The sequence below is a fragment of the Schistocerca americana genome, chromosome 6, assembly GCF_021461395.2.
Source record: "Schistocerca americana isolate TAMUIC-IGC-003095 chromosome 6, iqSchAmer2.1, whole genome shotgun sequence".
Taxonomy (NCBI): domain Eukaryota; kingdom Metazoa; phylum Arthropoda; class Insecta; order Orthoptera; family Acrididae; genus Schistocerca; species Schistocerca americana.
This window is the reverse complement of record NC_060124.1, coordinates 168,550,316-168,573,301: the sequence shown is the minus strand read 5'-3', so window position 1 is coordinate 168,573,301 and position 22,986 is coordinate 168,550,316. Positions and strand designations below refer to the sequence as shown.

Below are 22,986 nucleotides of genomic sequence, written 5' to 3'. Positions count from 1 at the left end.
TCCCATTGATTTATTGTAGTCTAATACTACTGAATGTTTCAATTGTTTCTAGCATGTTGGACGATCCACCTTCGATGTTTTGACCATTTCTGCAAAGTGGACTGTCGAAAGCATGCATACATCTTTTTCGTCACACCATTTTAGTGCTAACAGAAATTCCGATGCAGAATGGAAAGTAAGCTCTCCTTTCTTTAGTTTCTTAGGAATATTAGACATACCTTTTCTTGTGTGTCTGACTGTACCACAAGCATTAGTTGCTCAGTCAGACAACCACCAGAACAGGGCAGGACTTGTATACTAATTGTCACAGTACAGGGTGTATCCCTTCTGTAAATATGGCTCTACCAATATAGCTACAACATTTCCTGAGATACCAAGGTCATAGTTTTCAATACCTGTATGTGAGCCACAGTAGACAATAAAATCTAAAATATAATTTTTGTGGACATCGCAGATAACAAATATCTTAATCCCAAAACGGCTATGTTTAGCAGGTATTACTGCTTGATTTTTAGCCTGCCTTTGAATAATAGGAGACTTTCATCTATGCATAACTTTTCATAAGAATAGAAATTTTCCTTATATTGTTTTCTAAAGTGGTAAGTTACTGGCCATAGCTTGTTCAAATAGTTATTGTCATGAGGCTTTTCGTTATTGGCGAAATGTAAAAACTGCAAGATATGTTGAAATCGGTTTCTAGGTAGCAGTTAAGAAAATAACTGGATTCATAGATCAATATTCAGACAGGCTCAGTTTCTTTACTCTTGTCATGATAAACATAGTGGCAATAAAGAATTGAATGTAAATGATATTTACGTCACTCCGTACTCCTTGGATCCTTTCTGGAACACGACCAGCAGCCACCATTTGAGAAAAGTTTCTGTTAGTTTCCTCACACAAAATGTTTTGTGATAGCCATGTTAAAGAACAACTGAAAGAAACTGATCGTGCTGTCATTGTTTATGATACCTCTCAGTCCAGAAGTAGCTGCGTCGAACGCATGTTTCTTCAGATTCAAGTTGTCATTTTTGTCTTGTTCGGCAATTCTGATGCCTCTTCATCACTGTCTGTAGATTCATCTTCCATGCACAAATCCAAGTCTGGTGATATCAATGGAACAGCTGAAGTAGCACGTGTACCGGATGTAGAAGATCTATAATAGGTGTTTCATGTTCATCGTCAGATTTGGATGACGATTCGCTTTCATCTTCAAAGTCACTACCCTGTATGAGAGAAAGTGCTTCCTCAACAGTATATTGCTTATCTGCCATATTACTTCTAGTAGAAACTAACTGAGGTTAACAACCTCACTTCAGATTGGAAACAAGGTGGGAAATGAGCAGTCCAACTCAAGTGAAACCAATGTTTTGAAAGTTACTCTATTGTTAACTAAGGACTTTGAACAAATCCACTAGATGGTGCATTGGTCAAACTTCACACAATAGTGAAGTGGACAAATATGATGCTACAGCAGTCCACCGGCTGAGTGACTCTTGACTCTGTAGTTCACTGTAGTGAAAGAGTTAAAGGATGTGGCAGTCCACTGTACCTGATCATTGTGCAAAAGCTTCCAAAAAAAAGTCAGTTCAGTCTGTGGCAACAGAGCATAGTTCTGTTTAAGTCTATGATTGAGGTAGACAGATTTTAGTGTGAATGACACTAAGGGCAGAAACAGCATATTCCTTAAACTGAGAAGAGCACATGTAGTTCTGAAAGTGTTGTGTTTCAGTTTACATTACTTAATGTATCAAAAAGAGAAAAAGTAATTTTTTTAGAATGTATATTTTTACAAAAAACTTATATTTTTTACAACTTTATAAATTTTGTACATATATTAAAAGTGAATACCTCATTCTGTTATTATTTCTTTCTTGGTCCCCCAAGAGCTTCTAATTGGCTTTTCAACTCAAGTAATTCTTGATCTGGTACATAACGAATTTCTTCGTGTTCTGGCGAATGCTCATGAACACTGAGATTGACTCCCTCTGGTAATGTAGCTCTCAGGATATTAAGAAGAACTGCCAGTGTAGTAGAAGGTACATCGACTATCTGTAAAAGTAGTGCAGTCATTGAAAATATGGTACACTGTAAACAGTGGCAAAGATTTGTTACTTTTAAAAATTCAGCAACCCCCCCCCCCCCCTTTTGGAAGAGTTTTCACCACAATTGACACAAAACACCACTCATTAATGTAAGAATTATTGTCTATGTTTACAGCAGGGAAGCATACTAAGGAAAGTAAATAACTACTGAAACAAACATAGCAGACATACGATATATTTATATTAAAAGAGTTTTGAGCTGGGAGGAGTAAGAAGTCAGAAACTGCCACCAAATAAAAGTCTTGGACTGTTTGTCAAGAAGGACTTAAAAGTTCACAACGGAGTGCAATAGATTAAATTTAGAAATAAAAACAGAGACAGAAGTGGATTGACAGGGTTGAGAAAAGTTTTTATGTCTCCTGTAGAAACCAGCAATGACTTCTTGCAGGTGACACCATTTAAGACTGCAACAGTAATCTTAAGCGCCTGCTTTACCATACAAGTAAGATACAGTCACTACTCTTAGGATTTCAGAGCTTCATAGTTTTGAAGCTGCCACCATGTGAGTCTTCCCCCGAGTTCTACCTTCTGCATATACTCAACATGGTCTCATCTTCTTGCTGCTGCCTACTACCTTTTTATCTTTCTCTAGTACATGTTTCAGTATTATGAAAAGGAAGCCTGCTGCTCACCATTTAGTGGAGGTGCTGAGTTGCAGATAGGCACAACAAAAAGACCGTCACAATATAAGCTTTCGGCCAACAAGGCCTTCGTTGAAAATGGATGACAGGCACAGGCGCACATGCGTGCATGCACCCACGCACATGACTGCAGCCTCTGGCAGCTGAAGCCACTGAGTGTGGCTTCATCTGCCAGAGGCTGCAATCATTTGTGTGTGTGTGTGTGTGTGTGAATTTCCTTTTTATAATATTGTTACATTCCATCCTGGATTTTCTAGTACAGGCTTGTCCAAACAGTGCCCCTGGGGTGCTATCACCAGCATTGATATGACACACAGATGTTAGTCAACAGAGATAAGGCTACAGTGCATTGAGATGAATGGTCAACAGCAGCAGACAAAAAGCGAAGGAGGGGCACGTCCACACTATTTAAACCCGAGTAGGAAGTTAAGTTTTTTTTGTACTGCTGTTAAAAATCACTCCAAATGTTTAACTAGTCATCAGAACCTCAAGTATTCAAAAAAAAGTACTCAATTGAATGGCACTTTAGTACCTATCACATAGACCAGATCGAAAATTTGTTGCAAGAGGAATGCCAGTCAAAGCTTGAAGAACTAAAAGAAAATTTTAAGCAGCACTACAGTGAAGTAAGTGTTTCCTATTGTATGACTCTATTATTTATAAAGATGATAAATAAAACTATATTTTATAATCTGGCATGTCACTTAGCAATGTGCCAGTTATCGAATTTCAGATTGTCAGCAACAAGGAACATTTCTTTTCAATTAATTTTTATATCTGGGTTGCATTAAATTGCGTTGCACAGACATAAGAAAAAGTTTAAATTGGGTTACTTTTTTCCACTTTCTGAAAAGATGTCACAAACGCTCTCTTGGACAGCAAAGTGTCATTCTTTGTTTTTATGTATTTGTGTTTTGATGTATGGGAAGACATATGTTGTAGTTTGAGCTATGTTTATAATTAATTAAAACACAAATATTCCAATAGATAAAAATTTATTTTGCGACCACATTTCGCTTTCCTTGTTAGCGTCTATGACAGATTTTCAGAGGAACTGGGGAAAGACACAGCTAAAACTAATCTTTGTTGTTAGTTTTTTATTTGGTTTTCAATGAATGAAACAATTAATTGTTAAAATTATAAAAAATTTTTAAAAACAGGATTGTACAAAATTAACTGCAAGGGCTTTTCTTTATGGCTGTGGTAGAAGCAGGAAATAGATGGGCAAAGTTTACGCGCAAGTTACAAATGCTCGCTGAGAATTGTGAAAGCAGGAAACCTTTTGCGGCTGGGAATCACACCAAGGATTGCGTGGTCGATTCGGCGGCTTGTATTTGCCCTACAGACCTCAAGGAATAATTTCAAAAATAGCTCTTTCGCCTCAAACTGTTGCTCACCGAGTCCCTCAAACTGTTGCTCACCGAGTTGAAGATGTGGCCTCCGATATGGAACAGTAATTAACGGAGAGAGCGGCAAACTTCATTTCATTTTATATCGTTCTTGAAGAGTCTGTTGCGGACATATCTCAGCTCATCATATTCATTCGCGGTGTCGATGACAATCTGCGTGTCACCGAAGAATTTCTCGACCTAATCATTAAAAAGACACAACCATGGGTTTGGACATTTTTCTAGCTGTGGAAAATGTGTTCAAGTCAGTGGGTTTAAAATGGCAACGCCTGACCAGTGTAACAATGGACGGAGCCCCTGCGCTATGAGGGATACACACTGGATTCCTGGGTTATGTCAGGTCAAAAATGGCTGAAGTCGTTTGTTCCTTGTTTGTGGCAGACCGTTGTCTGATACACCAGTAGGGACCACGTGCGAAGATTGTCAACATAAAAAATGTTATGGACACAGTTGTTCCAACGGTTAATTATATTTGCCCGCACTGACTCACACATCGCCAATTTAAACTATTTTTGGCTGATATCAAAGCATAATATCCGGACATCCCTACCACGCCGAAGCAAGATGGCTGAGCAGAGGGAAGGTGCTTCAGTCGGTTTTTCTCCGTGAGGTATGAAATCAATACCTTTTTGGAAATGAAAGGACGTCCATAAGAATTACTTCATGATCCTAAGTGGGTGGCGAATTTGACGTTTTTAGAGTGACCTAACTGGTCATTTAAATACTTTGAACATTTCACTCCAAGGTGAAAATCATTCTGTTATTGATTTAGGGCAGATGATTCAAGTATTAAAAAACCCTTATTTTGTGGGTAAAACAGTTGCGCGAGGAGAATTGTGGACACTTCCCTGCATTAGACAGCATTAAAGAAGATGTGTATTTTTCAGATTATGTTCAAATCATTTGCAAGTTACAAGAAGAGTTTGAAAACAAATTTTTGGAGATAAGTGAGCTTCAAATGACCTTAGATATATTTGATTGCCTGTTTTCCCTTCGGGCAGAGGATGTCTCACAAGTATTTAAATTAGAGCTGATTGGCCTGCAATGCGATATCCGCCTGAAGGACCGTTTTCTTATGGGTAAAACTTTGGACGACTTTTATAGCTCTTTTCCACGAGAGAAGTATCCCCTTTTGTACAAGCATGCCACCAAAGTCCTCTCACTGTTTGGTTCCACTTAGCGATAATAATTTGACTAATTCTTTGAGGTTAGCAGTCTTCTGGAATATTGACTGTAAGGATTAAAGGTTTTTACGACCTTAATACTATTTTTAATAGGTTTTCAAACTTGATCAGTTAAAATTATTGCGTAAAAACAGCAAACTAAGGATCTGATGTCTAAACTTTGAAAAGGGGTAGGTAAAAAAAAAAAAAAAAAAAAAAAAAAACAACAACAACAACAACTTACTTGTAACTGCAAATAGGAAGAATGAGACTCTATATCCCTTACGTAAAGTATTTCCAAAACTAGTTCATTTAAGAAATTGATATATCTTTCAGAAGATGCATACTGGACATATGATGAGTGTTCATGTACAATACAAATAGAATCAACTACTAAGTTGTTCTTTGATTCTTGTTTTGGATATTGTTTTCTAAAGCTTTGTGTAGTAATTCTTCCACACGAACACTAATTGTTACCTAAACAGTAAATGGTTTGCTTGTTTTACCGCTAATCGACCAGTTGTACAGAGCTGCGCTTCCTATGTTATTTTGTTTACATTGGATCTGACCGCAGAACAGTCCAGTGCAGAGCAGTGCTGTGCAGTCTCACTCACTCCGCAGCTAACTCTCTCGCTCCTATGCCAACACTAACGACACAGGGTCGCATACGGACGCTGAACTACACTGCCTTGCGCCCACAGGGCATGCTGCTCCCAATTCTTGGATGAGCCTGTTCTAGTATGTGTTAGTTTGTTGTTTCTATGGATTATTTGTTTTTTTTTTTTCATTTTAGTTGTTTTCTGGAGACTTCTTTTATTTTCCCCACTAATGTTGCTATTTCCCTTCCCCTAAGATGTGATTAATTGTCTGTCAAAGCTCTGATTAAATTTTGCGCAGGTGAGCCATTCTTGCCTTTCAGTCTTGACTACTCGTTCTCAAAACATATTTCACAGTGGCATTTAACTGTGTAATGGACTGACTACTGACACGGTGGCAGTAATTTCCACAAGAAACTTAAAAATTGCAGGAACCTATCTTGGGCCTCTTTCCATACATCACTTAGCTGCCCACGATAGTTTTGACATTTTCAGTATAACATCCACCAGGCACTAACAGTGTTGCAGAGGGAAGGGAGATTGTTAAACTCTCTCTTAACTATTTATTTTCACTTCACACCACCAAAAAACACTTCAAAAGTGTTAACAATTTAGTCAATCAAATACTCTGACAACAAAATGTCATCCTTTCCATAAGCACTCTTTCACCTAATTTTGCATAAAAGCAGCAATTACTCTCATTCTGTGCTTTGTGCAAAGGTCTTGTAAAGGTTATACCTGAGAAAATATTTGTTTAAACCAAAAGCCAATAAAATGAGGACAAGCAAGTAACCACCCACCTATACATCCAACATGCATGATATGCATGGACACACAATAAGATTAGTAATTCATAGCTTTTGGATCTTATGCCTGCACACCACTCAGGTTCAGGGTACTAAGGAGAAACTGCTAAGTACTAGTGCAAGAAAGTACGAATGTATTGTCTGTACTAATTGCTACTGACAGTACTCAGAATTTTGCCTGCAAGGTAAGTACTAACCAGCCATTCTGCTTCTTTGTAATTTGATAGTATTCATAAAGTGAATTTTCCTTTTTATACAATATACAGCTGGTAAAGTGTTATAAAGTAAGGTGATCATTACCTCAAAAGTTCATTTCAACACCACAGCAACTTGTTGCCAAAAGTGAAAGAAGTGAGCAACAGGAAAAAAAATCTAAGAACCAACTGGAGATTGAACCTTGAACGTTTGAGTTACTAGTCTGATACTACCCAATCAGCCAACAATCCTCCTTGCAGCTAGACCCAAAAGTAAAATTTTATGTGATTGAGCAATATGTATTTTGATTGCATTTCATAACTTACACACAGAATACCATGTAAAATAACACAGTGTAAAAACTAAGTTGTTATTTATAACACCATGTGCTCATGAAATGTAAAACCCTGTTACCTGCACATTTCTCTCGTAAATGGATAGTTTATATTCTGAATCAACAACAGTGCTCTGGGGTTTGAATCGCTGCACTGTTTGTGTCTGAGCTGGCAAAGCCCACCTGGAAGAAACAGACTCAATTTAGGTTTAGTTTTAGATGTCAGTTATCTGCACGGCATTATAAGTATTACTTACCCATCTTCTACTTCTATGTTCATATTTTCTGAGAGATTGTGAATAAATTTTTGATAGTGTTCCAAAACAGGATAATCATAGCCTTTTATCTGAATGTTGATAGCATCATAAACTGGAATTTTTGGTTTTAAGGCCTGAAATATTTAATGTTTGACATTATACAGTTATACAATTTCTTTTCACAAGTACAAAATCTAACTTATATGCAGTTTTTTATATTTGAAGCTTGATTTGACAAGTTAACATGCTGATGATTTTGCTACCAATTCTAATTATTGTATTTTTAGGGTGAAAACCCCACACATGTAATCTCTTTTCTTTCTTTGTGTGTGTGTGTGTGTGTGGTGTGTGTGTGTGTGTGTGTGTGTGTGAGGGGGGGGGGGGGAGAGAGAGAGAGAGAGAGAGAGAGAGAGAGAGAGAGAGAGAGAGAGAGAGAGAGAGAGAGGAGGAGGAGGAGGAGGAGGAGGAAGATCACCTCTCTTGAAGATTATGTGAATGAGAAAGTCGAAGTCCCTAATTTTTGTAACAATGTGGAACTCATCATATATGGAAAAAGTGTAATGGAAGTGCACCTTCCCTGTATGTTGATGTTGGGTACTAAATATTTGCAATCAAATTCAGCAAAGTGTTTATGTTCCAGATTTTGGACATTCAACTGAAAGGGAACTTATTGCTCTCATCTGTTGGGTAAATATGTGTTATCCAATAATTAAGGGTAGCAATGTAGAGAAAAAATTTTGCAGTCTAAAATAAGGTAACAAGATTCTGTGGACAAATTATAAATGATGTACTCTATAAGCTACACAAAATCTCAGTGCATGTGCAGATACAGTGACATATTTAAAAAGTGAGATGTAAACTTGTGTTTAGTCAAACTGATAAAGGATCACTATCAACTTATTTAAAGGGTGAAGCTGATTATTTAGTTGAGATCTGGCAAATGCATATCAGTTGTATTTAAAGCTGAAAGGCGATATACACTGCAGTCTGGCGATATAAACTGCAGTCTGGATAATATGTTCCAAGAAGAATAATTATAGACTGCAAATACCCACATTGTTTTAATGGCACCACTCTGAGAATGTTGCGAAAACAGAGGTGACTACTACTACTCTTGCTATGCAGGGTAACTATCAGAGGGAAGTTAACAGCAACTTGTACATCCGTGAGGAGGGGTACATGAAGCCTACTGTAATTTTCACAATCGGATCCTGAGGAAAGATCTATCAGAGAATCTTGTGAATTTCTGGTCACAAGCCAATGAATGTGTCCAAACCTTCCATTCAGTATCCATCTGGTGTTGAAACTGAAGGCATCAGAGGGAACACAGAAATTTAAAAATGTATTCACACACAGGAGCCCCAATTTCCGACAAACTGCACAACTCACAAATGAGATATAATGAGTTTGCCACCCCCAGTATTGAAATACAATGATGACTATTTAAAGCGGACAAGGCACCAGCCCTGACAGAATCCCAGTTAGATATTACATTGAATACACCACAGAATCAGCTCCTTTCCCAGCTCATATTTGTCGAGAATCTCTTGTGCAGCAAATAGCCGCATGTGACAGGAAAAGAATGCAGGTCAGCCCTGTTTACAAGAAAAGTAAAAGATTGGGTGTCAGTTGACACCTGTTTGCTGCAACATTCCTGGGAGATACTATAAACATTACGACGTTCCTGGAGGAAAACAAACGTCTCTCAAATACTCAGTGTGGATTCGAGAAAAACCAGTCTTGTGAAACACAGCTTGCTTTATTTATACCTGCTGCAAACAACAGATGTAGATGAATAGGCAGATTCTGTCTTCTAGAATTCTGAAAAGTGTTTAACAGTGTACCAAATCGTTCACCACTAACCATGTTATGATCACATGAATTATATTCACAAAAAAGTGAGTGGCTTGAAGAATATTTGACCAATAGAACCCAGTCTGCTATAGTGAATGGCAAATGTTCAATTGAGCTGCACGTAAGTGTGATAGGACCAATGTTTTCAGTATACATAAACTATTTATCAAACACAATCCCTCCGTGGTCTAGGGCGCCTTGCCACGGTTTGCGTGGCTCCTCCCGTTGGATGGTTTGAGTACTTCCTCGGGCATGAATGTGCATGTTGTCCTTAGCATAAGTTAGATTAAGTAGTGTGTAAGGCTAGGGACCAATGACTTCAGCAGCTTGGTCCCATAAGAACTTAACACAAACTAAAAGAAAGAGAGAGAGAGAGAGAGAGAGAGAGAGAGAGAGAGAGAGAGAGAGAGAGAGAGAGATCTGCAGCAGTATAAGATGTTAAACGAAGGTGATATTATGTACAGGAAAGTACTGTGATTGGACAACTGCAAGGAACTTCAACAAAATTTCAGTTTGGTGTAATGAATGGCAGTGCTTTTTAAATGTGGGTAAATGATAGTAGCGGAATACAAGGTTAGTGGTGAACATCTTGAATGCATCTCATTCATATAAATATTTCGTGGTAACACGAAGAAACAATATGAAATGTGGTATCACATGAAATCAGCATTAGGAGAAACAAACTGAAGTATTAGATTTGTTGGAAGGATCCTGGGAAAATGCAATGCATCAGTAAAGGAAATTGCATACAAGACAATAGCATGACAAATCTAGAATATTTTTCCAGTGTTTGGGGTCCTCATCAAATAAGCAGGCACAGCTAGGATTATAACAAGTTGATATATCCCTTACAAAAATGTGACAGACATGCTCAGAGAACAGAAATGAAATGGCAATTGTTGGAAGAAAGGTGAAGTAATTTTCATGCAACCCTGCTGGGTAAATTTAGGAGAACATGTATCTGAAGAAGACTGTATGATCATTATACTTCCACCATTGTATATCTCACATAGGAATAATGAGAATAAGGTAAGCAAGATTAGGGCACATACAAATTGATAAAATTACTATGATGTACCAACTGCCACATATTGGCTTACAGAGTATTTTGGTGTATGGCAAAATACATTTAGATCAAGGTACACTTTTATTTCAGGAAAATTGGTATAGATGCAAACAGTGCAGACTGATAATGGCAGAAAACAATGACAATTGAGACAGTAACTGGCACTGCCACAATGCTAGTTAACACTGAAGGAGAACATCACCCATAAGTTTAGCAACATTTTGTTTTGTTTATGTGGCAGTTGTCCACTCAATGCCTGAGCACCATACCGTGAGTTGTCATTTTTAACCCTCCCATTAATTTATATTCCAGCAACAAATTCTTTGAACTTGATGCTATTGTGATGGCAAAACATGAACTACTTTGTGTTTCATGTATGGCTGTCCAGTATCTCAATGTTCAAAACTGCTGACCAATTAAATACCTTGTAGGAATTTGATATGAACTGTTTCTGTGGATTATCATGATACGTTTGACATACTCTGCTGGATAAAGGACTCCTGTAGACTTTTTGATGCATTATGGTCTTGAGCTTTATACATCCTCATCGTTCATGCATGTTTACTAAGGGCAATAACTTCCCTTCCCTTAGGTTGTCATCGCTACCTTTCCATCTCTCTTATAATCCAGCAGAGACCTTAACTGGCCTGTCTATATTTCTTTCTCACTATAATCTTAATTACATCTTCCTCTTCAGTCATTTTATTGATCTGTTTACTTGTTTTCCTGTCTCTTACGATAACTGCTAACTGGCATCTCTCCATTACTCGCTGAGCCACCTCCAGTTTTTGGAACAGGTTTCACACTAAAAGTAAGGCTGTCTCATTGGAATAAGTCAGCAGCGGGAATACACGCAGACTGCAGACTTTCCTTTTCAGGCACAGCAGAAGCTTGGCTTTGACAAATCCTATTTATTTTAGTAAAAGCATCCCAGGCCATTTTTAGTCTTTTATTTCATTTCTTTTGCTGTCCATCCACTCATTGTCTTCAGCTGTCCTAAATACAAAAACTCAACTGGTTCTAAGACTGCATTGCTAACTGTTTTTATTTATTTTTTATTTTGGAAACACTGTTTATACATTATTGTAGTCTTACGATAATTAATTTTCTGGCCTATTTTGAGACTACTTCTTTTAACCTTCTCAGACCAGAATTTTTTCTGGAGGAAGGAAAATTTTTCTTTATGTGGTAATGTTCGTAGGTGATTTTTTAATCATTGCAGATGCAAGATTTATACGAAAATATGTATCAATTTTCAAAAAATACTTTGTACGCTTGATTTCATTTTATGGACTAAAATAACTAATTTGGTTACAAAATATTCTCTGTTGTAAGAAATAGTAAAATGATCTTTCATTAACTACCATGAAAAATAACAACAACAGTATTCAATTATACAGTGGAATACAGAGAAGCAACCATGCCTGTGAGTCTGGTGGTCACATACTGCTGTGCACTGCTACACTGAACTGCTGATGCTTTTATAGTGATGCCCAACAGTTGGCAGCACTTGCACATGAAGAAAGGACTGAACATTAACAAAAGAGTACCTCAGGTTTCCATTGAGAAAAAAATTATCTGTTGCAGTTAAGACACAATAAAAGTTAACGCATACACAATTGCTACCAGAGGGTCTGAAAGGGTTAAGTTCTTCCAATCAGTGTTGAAGTTTATCTGCACTACAGGAAACAATAAGGATAACCAGTTTAAATTTCTGCCTTGCATCTAGTGCCTGTCCCCAACGAATTATTTGTAAGTGTGACATCTGCAAAGTTTTACAATTCTTCGTAGGCAGGAAAAATGAACAGGCATGGATGTGTTCAAAACTAACACGTTATCTCAAACATGTTCCTGGGAAAACAAAATGAATATTCAACTGACAATGTTGTGAAGGCTAATTCACGTAGGTTACTTGTTTAACTACACAATGCTTGCAGAGGTGCTTACATTTCTTTATGGCCATTTTTGCTAACCAATCTCCCACATTCAAATGAAAACAACTTTGCTTTATATGTAAAATGGGAGCATGCTTACAGTGGAACCTCATTTCTCTGTCCCTGATTAAATCAGGTCTTTTTTAATATTTTTGTTTTTGCCATAGTAACTGTGTAAATGACTGGCTGCAGAGTGATAATGATGTTGCTACAGTATGATTTCTGATGATGAAATTATCACCAATTGTTCACTTGCAGTCAACGGCAATAGTGATAGTGGATTCGGCGAAGACGTTGACACTCAACCAGAAGACACTATGATGTGTACAGAGGCAACAACAAACCATCGACAAAGTAATGGTTTATTTGGGATGCTAGGAAGAAACAAGTTTGGCTGAACAAATGCTGGTGAAATGTCAGCATCAATGAACTGTACATAAATGACATAGAAATCTGGTTACAAAAATGAAAATTTATGTGAAAATAATATATACAACACGTTTGTTTGCAGTCTTTATCCCATTTCATTCTAATTTTTTTGCGGGTTACCTAGAATGTCCCTTGTAATATGGATAAATGAGGATCTACTGCAACTGTTACTGACATCAACACACACAAAAATTGTGAGCACATTATGCATATAAACTAATATATGCTTAATCTTAGTTAAAATATTCTCTTCACAAAGTTTTAATTTATTGTCATCAACACAAGAAAAGAATGTGTAGGACGCTTTTACTTATAATTTTTCTCAAATTTATTAACAAGAAAATAACTATTTACGCAAAGCATTTCATCTAACATCTAAGTAATCCGGTTCATATATGCTGTAATTCTGGGCTCTTCCTCTCAGATTCTGTGCCAATGAGAACTTCTGCAAACAGTCATTAAGGTGAGATGATCTTGTGACCTGCAAAAGAAGCAATAACTATATAGGACTACTCCAAATATACAATTCCTCATCAATATTGCAAAAAAGTTTTTGTCAGGCACCATGCAGTTTTGAAATACATGTATTGTCTTTTATCTAAATTCAGTGACAGACCATTTGCAGAAGACAATTTCCTTACTCATGGATCAACACTACAGCAAGTCAAAGTAAGTTTCCTTGTGATCAAAATACATATTATTATTATTATTATTATTATTATTTTTTTTTTTTAAGCATCTAAATGGGCTGCCATACACATGTCAATTATCTTGTACAGTTTTCACCAGTCATTAGGTACAAAAACTGACAGCACTTGTGGACAGAGCATTTTAAGATGACATTTCAAAAACATTTACAAAGACATCTTCTTATACCATCCTGCACATGAGATAAGTTCCTCCACATGACTCCTGAAATCACTGAAGTGGCACTGTATAACTGGATCTGTAGGATCACCACCACCTATCATGCTTCTCTCTTTCCATTACAGCAGGGCACCGGAGGTAACGGCAGTTGTCTTTGCTATTAATGCAAGTATTATAATTAAGCCTAAACAAGTAACTTCAACACTTGAAAATGTAAATAACTTGCCTCACAGTCTATCGTTTTCATAATATTGTCATTATTCCATCCTGGATTTTCCACTGTTTGAAAATGTAAATAACATTTTCTTGAAAATTGATAATGGGTTCTCTGCAAATGGTCTGCCACTGAATTTAGGTAAAGCACAAAGCATGCAATTCAGTACTGTGCAGGGTCTCTGGCCACACCTCTAAAAATAATAAACAAGAGTAAATCAATATATGAAACAGAATATTCTGATTTATTTAATTGATAAGAACCTTAGTGTGAAGTCAAATGATACAGATATTCTTAAATGTCTAAGTTAAACAACTTTTGCATTACGTATAATATAGTTTGGAGATGAAAATGTCAAAAAGTTGACTTTCCTATTTTCATGATCTAATGACATATAGCATCATATTCTGGGCTAACTTGTCACTGAGGAAGAACTGTGTGTTTCACAGTAATGTGCAATAAGGATAATGTGTGGTGTTCTCTCTACTCTAGAGCATGTAATTGACAACTCTCTAAACAGTTGACACAGCACATTCACCATTCATTTACTCCTCTGTGAAGTTTGTTAGCAACAACCAGCCACGGTGTGGAAACACCAGTAACATTGATAAATACAATACTAGAAGATGAAATGATTTAAATTAACCATCACTCAGCATTAATGTAGCACAGAAAGGAACATCTTTGATCATCTACCCAGTGGTGCAAAGAATTTAAAAGATACTACTGATCACTGGAAAGGGACGAGAGGGGGCACACAACTTAAGAAATCATGCAAATGGTCAGCTTGCTGCCATATTTTTCACGGAGAAAGTGTAACATAATTGTAAAACAGACTCATTCCATGTCATAGCAAGAGGTCACAATTATGATCCAAGGAGCACGCAAATAACTGAACTACAAAGAAAAATGTGTGTGAGAGGACTCCTGGCAATTGCAGTGGACTGGGTGTGGCTGCTGTATGCACCTACCTCAATCAGTCACTTAAAGTGATTTTGTAAATGTCTCTATGGTAATGTCTCAGTATTGCCAGAGCTCCATAGATGGTTATTGTTTTCACTTGCAGTCCTTGGTGCTTTGCACTTGAAAGCTGGCAACAGCACTTCAAGCAGTCAGGGATAATCTTATGCTGAGTCAACAGCAGTTGGGATATGAGTTACAGATTCTCCACTACAAATTATGCAAGCACAAATCTGAGCAGCATCTCTGAATAATTAAGAAGTTTGAGGAGGGGCTCAACATGGAAGCTTGGAAACTATTATCACTAGTGGGACCCTTTGCCGTTTTACTGATGCACATGTTAATGTTGCATTCCCACGTGATCACACCACAGAGGGCACAAACCAGGATAGCTGCAAAAGCACAAGTACCTTTTGCTGCATCAGATAACATTCAAATTTTGTTGAATGGTTTTGGGTGGTCTCTAGTGGTTCCAACCTGTACATGAGAGCATTGCACTCCAAAGGGTTGCAACCACATTCAATAGGGGTGCAGCCCCGCACTGTCTTCAAGAAGGGTCAAGACATGTGAGGGAGTTAGCAACGTCAAAGGTTGTCAAGAGCATCTCCCTCTTGGTTATCGTACTGCGACCTGTTGTTTTCAGCTATGAAATATGCGGGAACCAACACCCCAGGGAAAGGGTAGTTTCGTTGACACTCTTTATGACATCCACTGAGGCCTTTTCATGTTGGTCAGATTCAGAGTGATGGTGGGTCTGAAATGTTTTCCTTGGTCACCCATAACAAATCACACAATTTCAATGTTGGTGGCAAGATTCTGACCTCCATAGGAGAGGTGTCAAAAGAAGGGATGAAATGTAGGTAAGAGGGCTATGATGACCTTCTCACGTATGTGGCACGCCCAAGGTGCCACTGAGTAGAATTGTCACGAAATTCGGTACCAAATGGACATCACTAACCCACCTTACACCCCCCCCCCCCCCCATGGAGTTCTGAGCTGTAGCCTTTTTTTCGCACTCTTACTGTTTAAAACGTAGCCAAGTCCAAGCACGACACTGCAGGGTGCCATGCTTTTGCACCTTTACATAGGAATTTTCTACGCACATCTGAGCCTGATTTTAAACTTACGTGTCGCAATGGGAGACAATTACAGGATTTTGGAAAAGTGATCCTTTAATTGTGTTGCGCAGTGCATTATATCCGTGTTGTCCCAATTTTTTTTTTTTTTTTTTTGCTTTACTCATTACTTGTGTTTATCATGCAGCTACTGAGGTTGAGTGGATGCAAACATGAAAAATGTGGTCACTACTGTTTCACAGATTGAGGTACAACCAATTCTTTCTATTTTAGTCTAGGTGCAAACAAAATATTGTCTGCAGGTTTCTACTAAGATCAATGTATTAGCTAAAGTAACAATGAACGCACCTGCAAACTGCATTCAGATGTTAGCAGCACTTACCCATTAACAGGAAGTATAAGATTGTTATAATTAAAATTCAGCTACTCACAGAGATCTACTGTGGGCTGTAATTATCATATGCCAGCAAAACTTGGCAGGTATACTACTGTGTTAATGCGGAACCAATTTAGATGGAAAAAAATTAGTTCCAATTTTGGCCACCAGATGCAAATTCTGTGCTGTGAATGCAAGAAAGGCATATTGAAATGTTTCTGTATTTAATGGACTAAGAACGGGATATAGCCAAAAAGGTCAAACACGTGAGAAAGAACATAATGTTTGTATTATTATTAATTGCCACTTACACAATTTGTTCAATATGAGCACCAGAGAAGTTGATGATATGCTGCATCCATAAAACAATGTGATCAGCAGTTGCTCTCAAATGTTCTAGTGGAGTCTGAGTAATACTGGCCTTCAGATCAGGTAGAGACTGAACATATCCCTGGTGAATGTGTTTTTTTAGATACCCCCAGTCAAGATTACGTGATCTTGCAGGTCACTCATCTGGGAAACCTCTGGAGATAACATGTTTGTGGAAGGTTGCAGTAAGCAAATCTTTCACTGAGCAAACAACATGGAAGTTTTGTCCCATCTTGGCTGAGGAAAGTTGTTTCCACACAGTTGTGCTCTTCCAAAGCAGGAATCACATGCTATACAAGGAGATTTTGATAATGTGCCGATGCTGTGGTACAGCTGACAGACCCTCTGGGTGTGCTCTCTTCAAAGAACAACCAACCAAGAATAAAAGGTACTTGCGATGGGAATAAAAGGTGATTGTGTATCCACACCACACAGTAACATAAAACAAATGCAATGGCTCTTTGTGCACAACAGATGGTTTAACGGTATCCTGAATTTGTGTATTCACTGCACCCTGTAGTGTAAAATGTGCTTCATCTGTCCACAGAATATTGCCCGTCCACATGTCATCAACTTCAATCTGTGCCAGAAACCAAAGAGCAAATTCAGAACATTGCTGCGGATCATGATGTTTTAGTTGCTGCACCACCTGGATCTTGTTTGGGTACCTGTGTAGAACAGACTGCAAAACTTTCTGTGATGTTGACCTTGGGATGTTAATTCTCATGGAACTCCACTACCTGGAGGCATGTGTTGCATGATCAGTTAAAGCAACAGCAAACGCATCAATAACTTCCATTGGGATAGGACACTTCCTCTTCCAGGTGCCACACCAAGGTCACCCGTGTTTCCAAATCTCATCATCATCTTGTATAAACCACTTAATGACACTGAGCCTCTCCTTTGACCTTTCAGCCAGTGATACTCTATGCAGCGCTGTAATTGCTGTTGTTCGCGGACAGCAGTTTCACTAACAGCACATGATGGTTCTTCTCAATAGCCATGCTGTTCTCTCATGTCATGGCTTGTCAAATGACAGCGTGTATGTTGTACTGTCATACAAACACAGTACAGCAGCAGATTTGCACCTGGTGGCCAAAACTGGAACTATTTTTTCCGTATAAATCAGTTCTGCATTACTGCATCAGCAGATCTACCAACTTTCATTGTCATAACAAGAGGCCACAGTGGACCTCTGTGAGTAGCTGCACTTTAATATTAACCACCCAGTTCCTGAAGAACATGCTTAATCATTATGCTGGTAAATGTCCACATATTCACAAATCTGTGTATGTTGTGGAACATTTCAACAGTCAGAGGCTAAAGAATCCCAACATTCTTGTTAGTTCTGATGTTGTGTCTCTTTTTACCAGAGTTAATTTACACAAATCCTTGAAGCTTATCGCACAGATGTGTAACTGGGAGGCCTTCACCTGATTCATGCAAGTCATACTCTGCCATACTGTCTTTTCGATGGGGCTTACTAGCTCAGCACTGCTGGCACTTGGAACACTTCAAGGAGGAAGCCCTGAAACAGGTCAATGGAAACCGACTTGTTTCTTTCATTATGTTGACTACAATTTTGTAATGTGGCCACATGGAAGAGGCAAGCTGGATGAATTCCTTAGACAACTCAACTCTAAATATCTGAACATCAACTTTGGCGTGGAAATCGAAGTGGATGGAGTGCTTCCCTTTCTGTATGTCTTGATGAAGAGGAGAACTGCAGAAGATGTGCACCAACTTGTACTTACACACAGACAGCTAGGACCACACAGTGCTGAGGAACAGAGGCCTCAAACCATGGGAATACAGGGCCCACAACCTCTCAGATATGGAGAGTCTCTCCTGAGGACAGTTTTCCATAAAAATGGCTTCAGAGGATGGCAGATTCAGTGAGCCCTCCACCAACAGTACAACTGGCATAAATGTAAAGTTGAAGAAGGCTGTAGCTGCTGTACTTGTTCCAAGAAAGACTTTTCCCACCCATCGTCAAAACACGAGACCTACTTGTAGAGTCATGGGCAGCCTCATAATATGGAAATCTAATGCTTATTAAATATCCGGTCAACAAGGCACAACATACATACCATCAGAGATGGCTACAGTGAATATCAATGGCATACCTGACTACTGTGCCCAACAAGTCCGCAGTTGCACAGCACTTTCTATCGGAATTACATGAAATGGGTTACAGCAGCACTAAGGTTCTCACACAGATGGCAAAATAATAGAACTGTATCACTGTGGAATCCACCAAGATAGAAAAAGGTGACCAGCTGATAAATTGTGACTGTAGCCTTAGTAAGGCATTGGAAGTTACACTTGATGATGGCAACATGGTTGTTGGCCAAAATATTGTGGCCATTGGACACTTAGACCCAGTCATACAACATAGAATTATTTTATTATTACAATAATATAAGTAAGAAATAGATTGCTACTAACCGTAAAGATGACATTAAGCTGCAGACAGGCACAATGAAAAGACACTTACACAATAGCTTTCAGCCACAGCCTTCATCAGAAAAGGAAATGCGTGCACACACACACACACACACACACACACACACACCAATTCACACAAGCAAGCACACCTCACACACACAGGACTGGCAGTTCCCAAGCTGTGGTGTGAGATGGCGTTCATTTGTGCGTCAGGCGTGCGTGCGTGCTTGCTTGCATGAATGGGTATGTGTGTGTTGGTTTTTCCTTATCTGACAAAGGCTAGATGAAGGCTGTTGTGTAAGTGTCTTTTCGTTGTGCCTGTTTGAAACCTACTGTGTCATCTTTACAGTAAGTAGCAATCTATCTTTTCCTTATATTGTTGACATCCCAGCTTTGAGTTTGCATTGTTTTATTATTACAATTTTAGCTATATATTATGTTCCTGGTTCGGAATAAGGAAGATGAACACGGTTTATAACTAAAAGAAAAATAGTCAATGCTGAATGTTGCAGTGAGAGATTGCATTATTTTTCTATTTACTAAGCACGTATGTTCAACAAAAGTGTTGAATAGTTTGCTTGTCTGGTCCCACTAGACTGAAATAAAACTCCCAAAAGTGATATGAATAATTCTGACTGATCACACTCTTTTTATGTGGCACATATGATATTGTCACTCTTGCCCAAAAAGTATATTATTGCAGTGATTTTTTTTCCTTGCACTCTAACAAGAGATTTCAAGTTCCGTGTTACATAATGAAAATTTATGTTTATTATAAGCACAATATTTAGAAGCATCAATCTGAAAAAGATCCTTTACCTGTTCATGTTCCAGCACAATGATTTGTGCAAGAACAAACCATCCAAAATCTTTGGGTCTCTCTTCGTCATACAAATGTAAAGGTTAGCTTTGTCAAATAAAATATTATAGACTTAAGAATGCTGTAGATCAAAGCTAAACCAACACAACTTGAATATGAGGGTTTAAAACCGTGGTGTTCAACCTATTAGTTTGCTTGGGCCACTTTGGGGAGGGGGGGGGGGGGGGGGAACCCCAAGTATTTCTGGACTGCACATAATATACTTAGAAAAAGAAAGGATGGACCAATGAGAGTGGAGAGAATGGCATAATGTGGCAGGAATTTCAAAATAAAAATATTCAATTTCTTGTAAGTTTACGTAGCATAATTTTATTAATTTTTTTCTTTCTTTTACCGATTGTCTGTTAGATGCTATTTTTTGGGGCACATGCAGCCTGCACCTACAGTATTAATTTACTCATTTGTAACTAGCTACTCTTATCAGTTTGATTTTAACTCTCCCCAATTAAGGTTGCAATAGACTGGATTTTTCTTTCAATTTCTACCTTCTCTCAATTTGTGCTAATGAAAAAATTTCTTGAGACACTTCAGTACGGGTATAGAAACGACATTTCTTAAATATGCCTGTCCAGTAAGTAGTGGATAGATGAAAGAAGGGTTCAGACAATTTGCAGCATTCCATGTGGTATAAAAGGGAACTTCAAGAGGAAACTGCTACCAGCTAAAAACAGCATTTTCGAATTTTATATTTCTTTGATTTGTATTGTTTCCATACTCTTTTCTGCAGCTTGCATGTTAAAGGAGAAACAATGTTGAGTCTGATAGTGTACCCTTTTTAAATCACGGCTTTGGTGAGACACTCACGTATAGTGTAGCTTCAGGTCCAGGTTAGGTTGGTCACTGACAATTTTGTTGTGAGTTGGCAAAGGCAATGAATGTGAATGCAAAATAAAGGTTGTGGAAACAGCATACACTGGCTTCTACATTAGTTCCACATTTAATGCAGTTTTCATTGTAAGTAACTAAAACTACAAAGTACTTCTAGGAAAGCTGTATTAAATAAGAAACAAATCACTGATAATTTTGATGAATATTTTGTACATACATCATTCATTCTGTGGTTACTCAGCTGCAAATAATTCACATAAAAGTGTCTTCACTGGGGAATACTATCTAAAGACTAATTTCTTCAACAGAATAATGCACAGATGACTGCTCCATGGTCACTGTTTAGTCCTGTTGAAACTTCTGATATGGCAGGCCATCGCTGACTTATAAAAGTATTTATGAACATTTTGTCTCAACTTGCATCAGTTGCCTTTTCCACAGATGGGGACAAAATGTTAGAAAATAATTTTGTACATCAATCCTGGTCTTCAGCCCAGATGTTTTAATAAAGTTTTACAACAGAAGTTAATGACAATAAGAAAACTGGCAGCTACACGGCCTCATATTCTTTCTCTGTATTTGCATTCTTTGTAATTCTGGTACCTCTCCCTTCCTCTGCACGTAAATTTCACAGTGGGTGGTTGCCGGGCAGTTCTTACATTCACTTTTGAATTCCATATGCACTGAAACTTAACAGCAGTACTCTGAAAATTGAATCTGGAATGTCAGTTCACTATTGCTTCCCACTCCTAAGTTCCAAAATCCAAAAGTTCTGTCATATTTTGTAGTCTGAGCTAAGAAAGAATACATGGCCTTGTAATGATGTAATTGACTTAAGTCTTAGAATATATGGTGCTTCAAATAAATAATGTATCCTGACTCCCAGAAAGCCTATTGCCAGTCTTCTATACTTCAATGATAATTCTACTCATTTAAATACATACAAAGGAATAAAATAAGCTTGGCATTGGTTATTTGAATGTTCCTTGGATAATATTTGTGACATGTCACTAGGAAGCATAATAGATCAGTTTTACAATTACAGTACACTGGCAACATAGTGAACAAGGTAATTTTAAAATTAAAATTCTTTACATACAAGGCCAAACTAAAGCTGATAGATGGACAGAGTAAATAATTTCTCCTTCTAGGATTATATTTACTGTTGCCACTGTTGTTTTGGCTAGACTGTGCAGTGCATCTCCCTGTCAAACTGGCTGTAGTGACAGACATACTTGTAACGTAGTCCGTGGGGGGATTGATTGTAGACGTCAAACTCAATGAGAGTAAATGTACGACGAGCATGTTGTCAGTAAGTCCGCCTGTTTAAACACCTGTCGCATTAGGTTCTAGAGTGGACACCACACATTATCACTAAGAAGCATATATAAACTACGATGGAACCGCACACAGAAGCATAGCAATGAAAAAAAAAAAAAAAGAACAATCTACTCCAAATTAATTTGTCCAAGGCAAAGCTCACAAAAAATTATTAGGTAAAACTGTGTAGTGTTTGTATTATTAAAGAGAAAGCAATGTACTTACACTTCTTTGCAAAAGGCGCAGCATTGTTTAAGACGATTGTGAATGCTCAATAAATATGTAAAACACGCCTTTAAAACAAAAATAAGTTCGATAATTCAGAATTATGCGCCATACACCAGCACTGTATTCCTCACAGCCCCCAAATTATTTACTTTCTAGCTCGGATCCAAGCCAATAACATTCGAGTAAACACTGACAACAATCGATAACAATATATCGAAAAGCCGACTCGCAACAAACACCTGTAACTATCGACTAACTGTCTGGTAGTATCGAATATACAGTTCCGTATGGAAGCATAGAATGACAGAAGCGCCCCTGGTGCCATGCCAGTGAACTTCGAATACTACAAAATTTGGCGCGAAAACGCGTATTCTTGCTTTTCGAAACACGTGTATTATTGGCAATATTTTTCATTTATACTTTATGGTCGGCCTCATAGGCTAGTGGTAAAGTGAGTGACTGGGAACGTTTTCGTGACGTAACAAAGTAATATATTCCAGAAATCTCAATCAAAAAATAAGATTAACTTTTCGTAGCTGGGATTCACACTGATGTAATATTTTATAAATGACATCGGGGTCGCCTTATGAGCGTAAAATTATATATTTATGAAAACTTACATTGCAGTTTTGAC

The 22,986-nt window shown here is 37.9% G+C and overlaps 1 protein-coding gene across 2 annotated transcripts; it reads right to left on the bottom strand.

Moving 5' to 3' along the window:
• Window positions 1–1,731: 1,731 nt before the first annotated feature.
• On the bottom strand, window positions 1,732–22,556 carry LOC124619219 (39S ribosomal protein L48, mitochondrial). 2 transcript variants are annotated; one of them, XM_047145439.1, is made up of 7 exons: window positions 22,350–22,556; window positions 18,052–18,176; window positions 13,160–13,267; window positions 7,504–7,637; window positions 7,327–7,429; window positions 1,849–2,049; window positions 1,732–1,748 (listed from the first exon to the last, which is right to left on the bottom strand). In XM_047145439.1, exons 2-6 carry the CDS (start codon window positions 18,097–18,099, stop codon window positions 1,861–1,863), a joined length of 582 nt encoding a protein of 193 aa, XP_047001395.1. In that variant the 5' UTR covers window positions 18,100–18,176; window positions 22,350–22,556; the 3' UTR covers window positions 1,732–1,748; window positions 1,849–1,860. The 2 variants fall into 2 exon arrangements, with proteins under 2 accessions (XP_047001395.1, XP_047001397.1); XM_047145441.1 differs by lacking the exons at window positions 1,732–1,748; window positions 18,052–18,176 and having other exon boundaries at window positions 1,789–2,049; window positions 22,350–22,553.
• Window positions 22,557–22,986: the final 430 nt, after the last annotated feature.

What these genes read in the sequence shown, in the direction of transcription:
- LOC124619219 (XM_047145439.1), bottom strand. Translation starts at nt 18,099, where the DNA reads ATGACTTGCATGAATCAGGTGAAGGCCTCCCAGTTACACATCTGTGCG. An exon ending in AACATAGAAGTAGAAGATGG is followed by an intron (nt 7,430 to 7,503) that starts GTAAGTAATACT and finishes TGTTTCTTCCAG; the next exon opens with GTGGGCTTTGCCAGCTCAGA. An exon ending in TTTACGAGAGAAATGTGCAG is followed by an intron (nt 2,050 to 7,326) that starts GTAACAGGGTTT and finishes CTACTTTTACAG; the next exon opens with ATAGTCGATGTACCTTCTAC.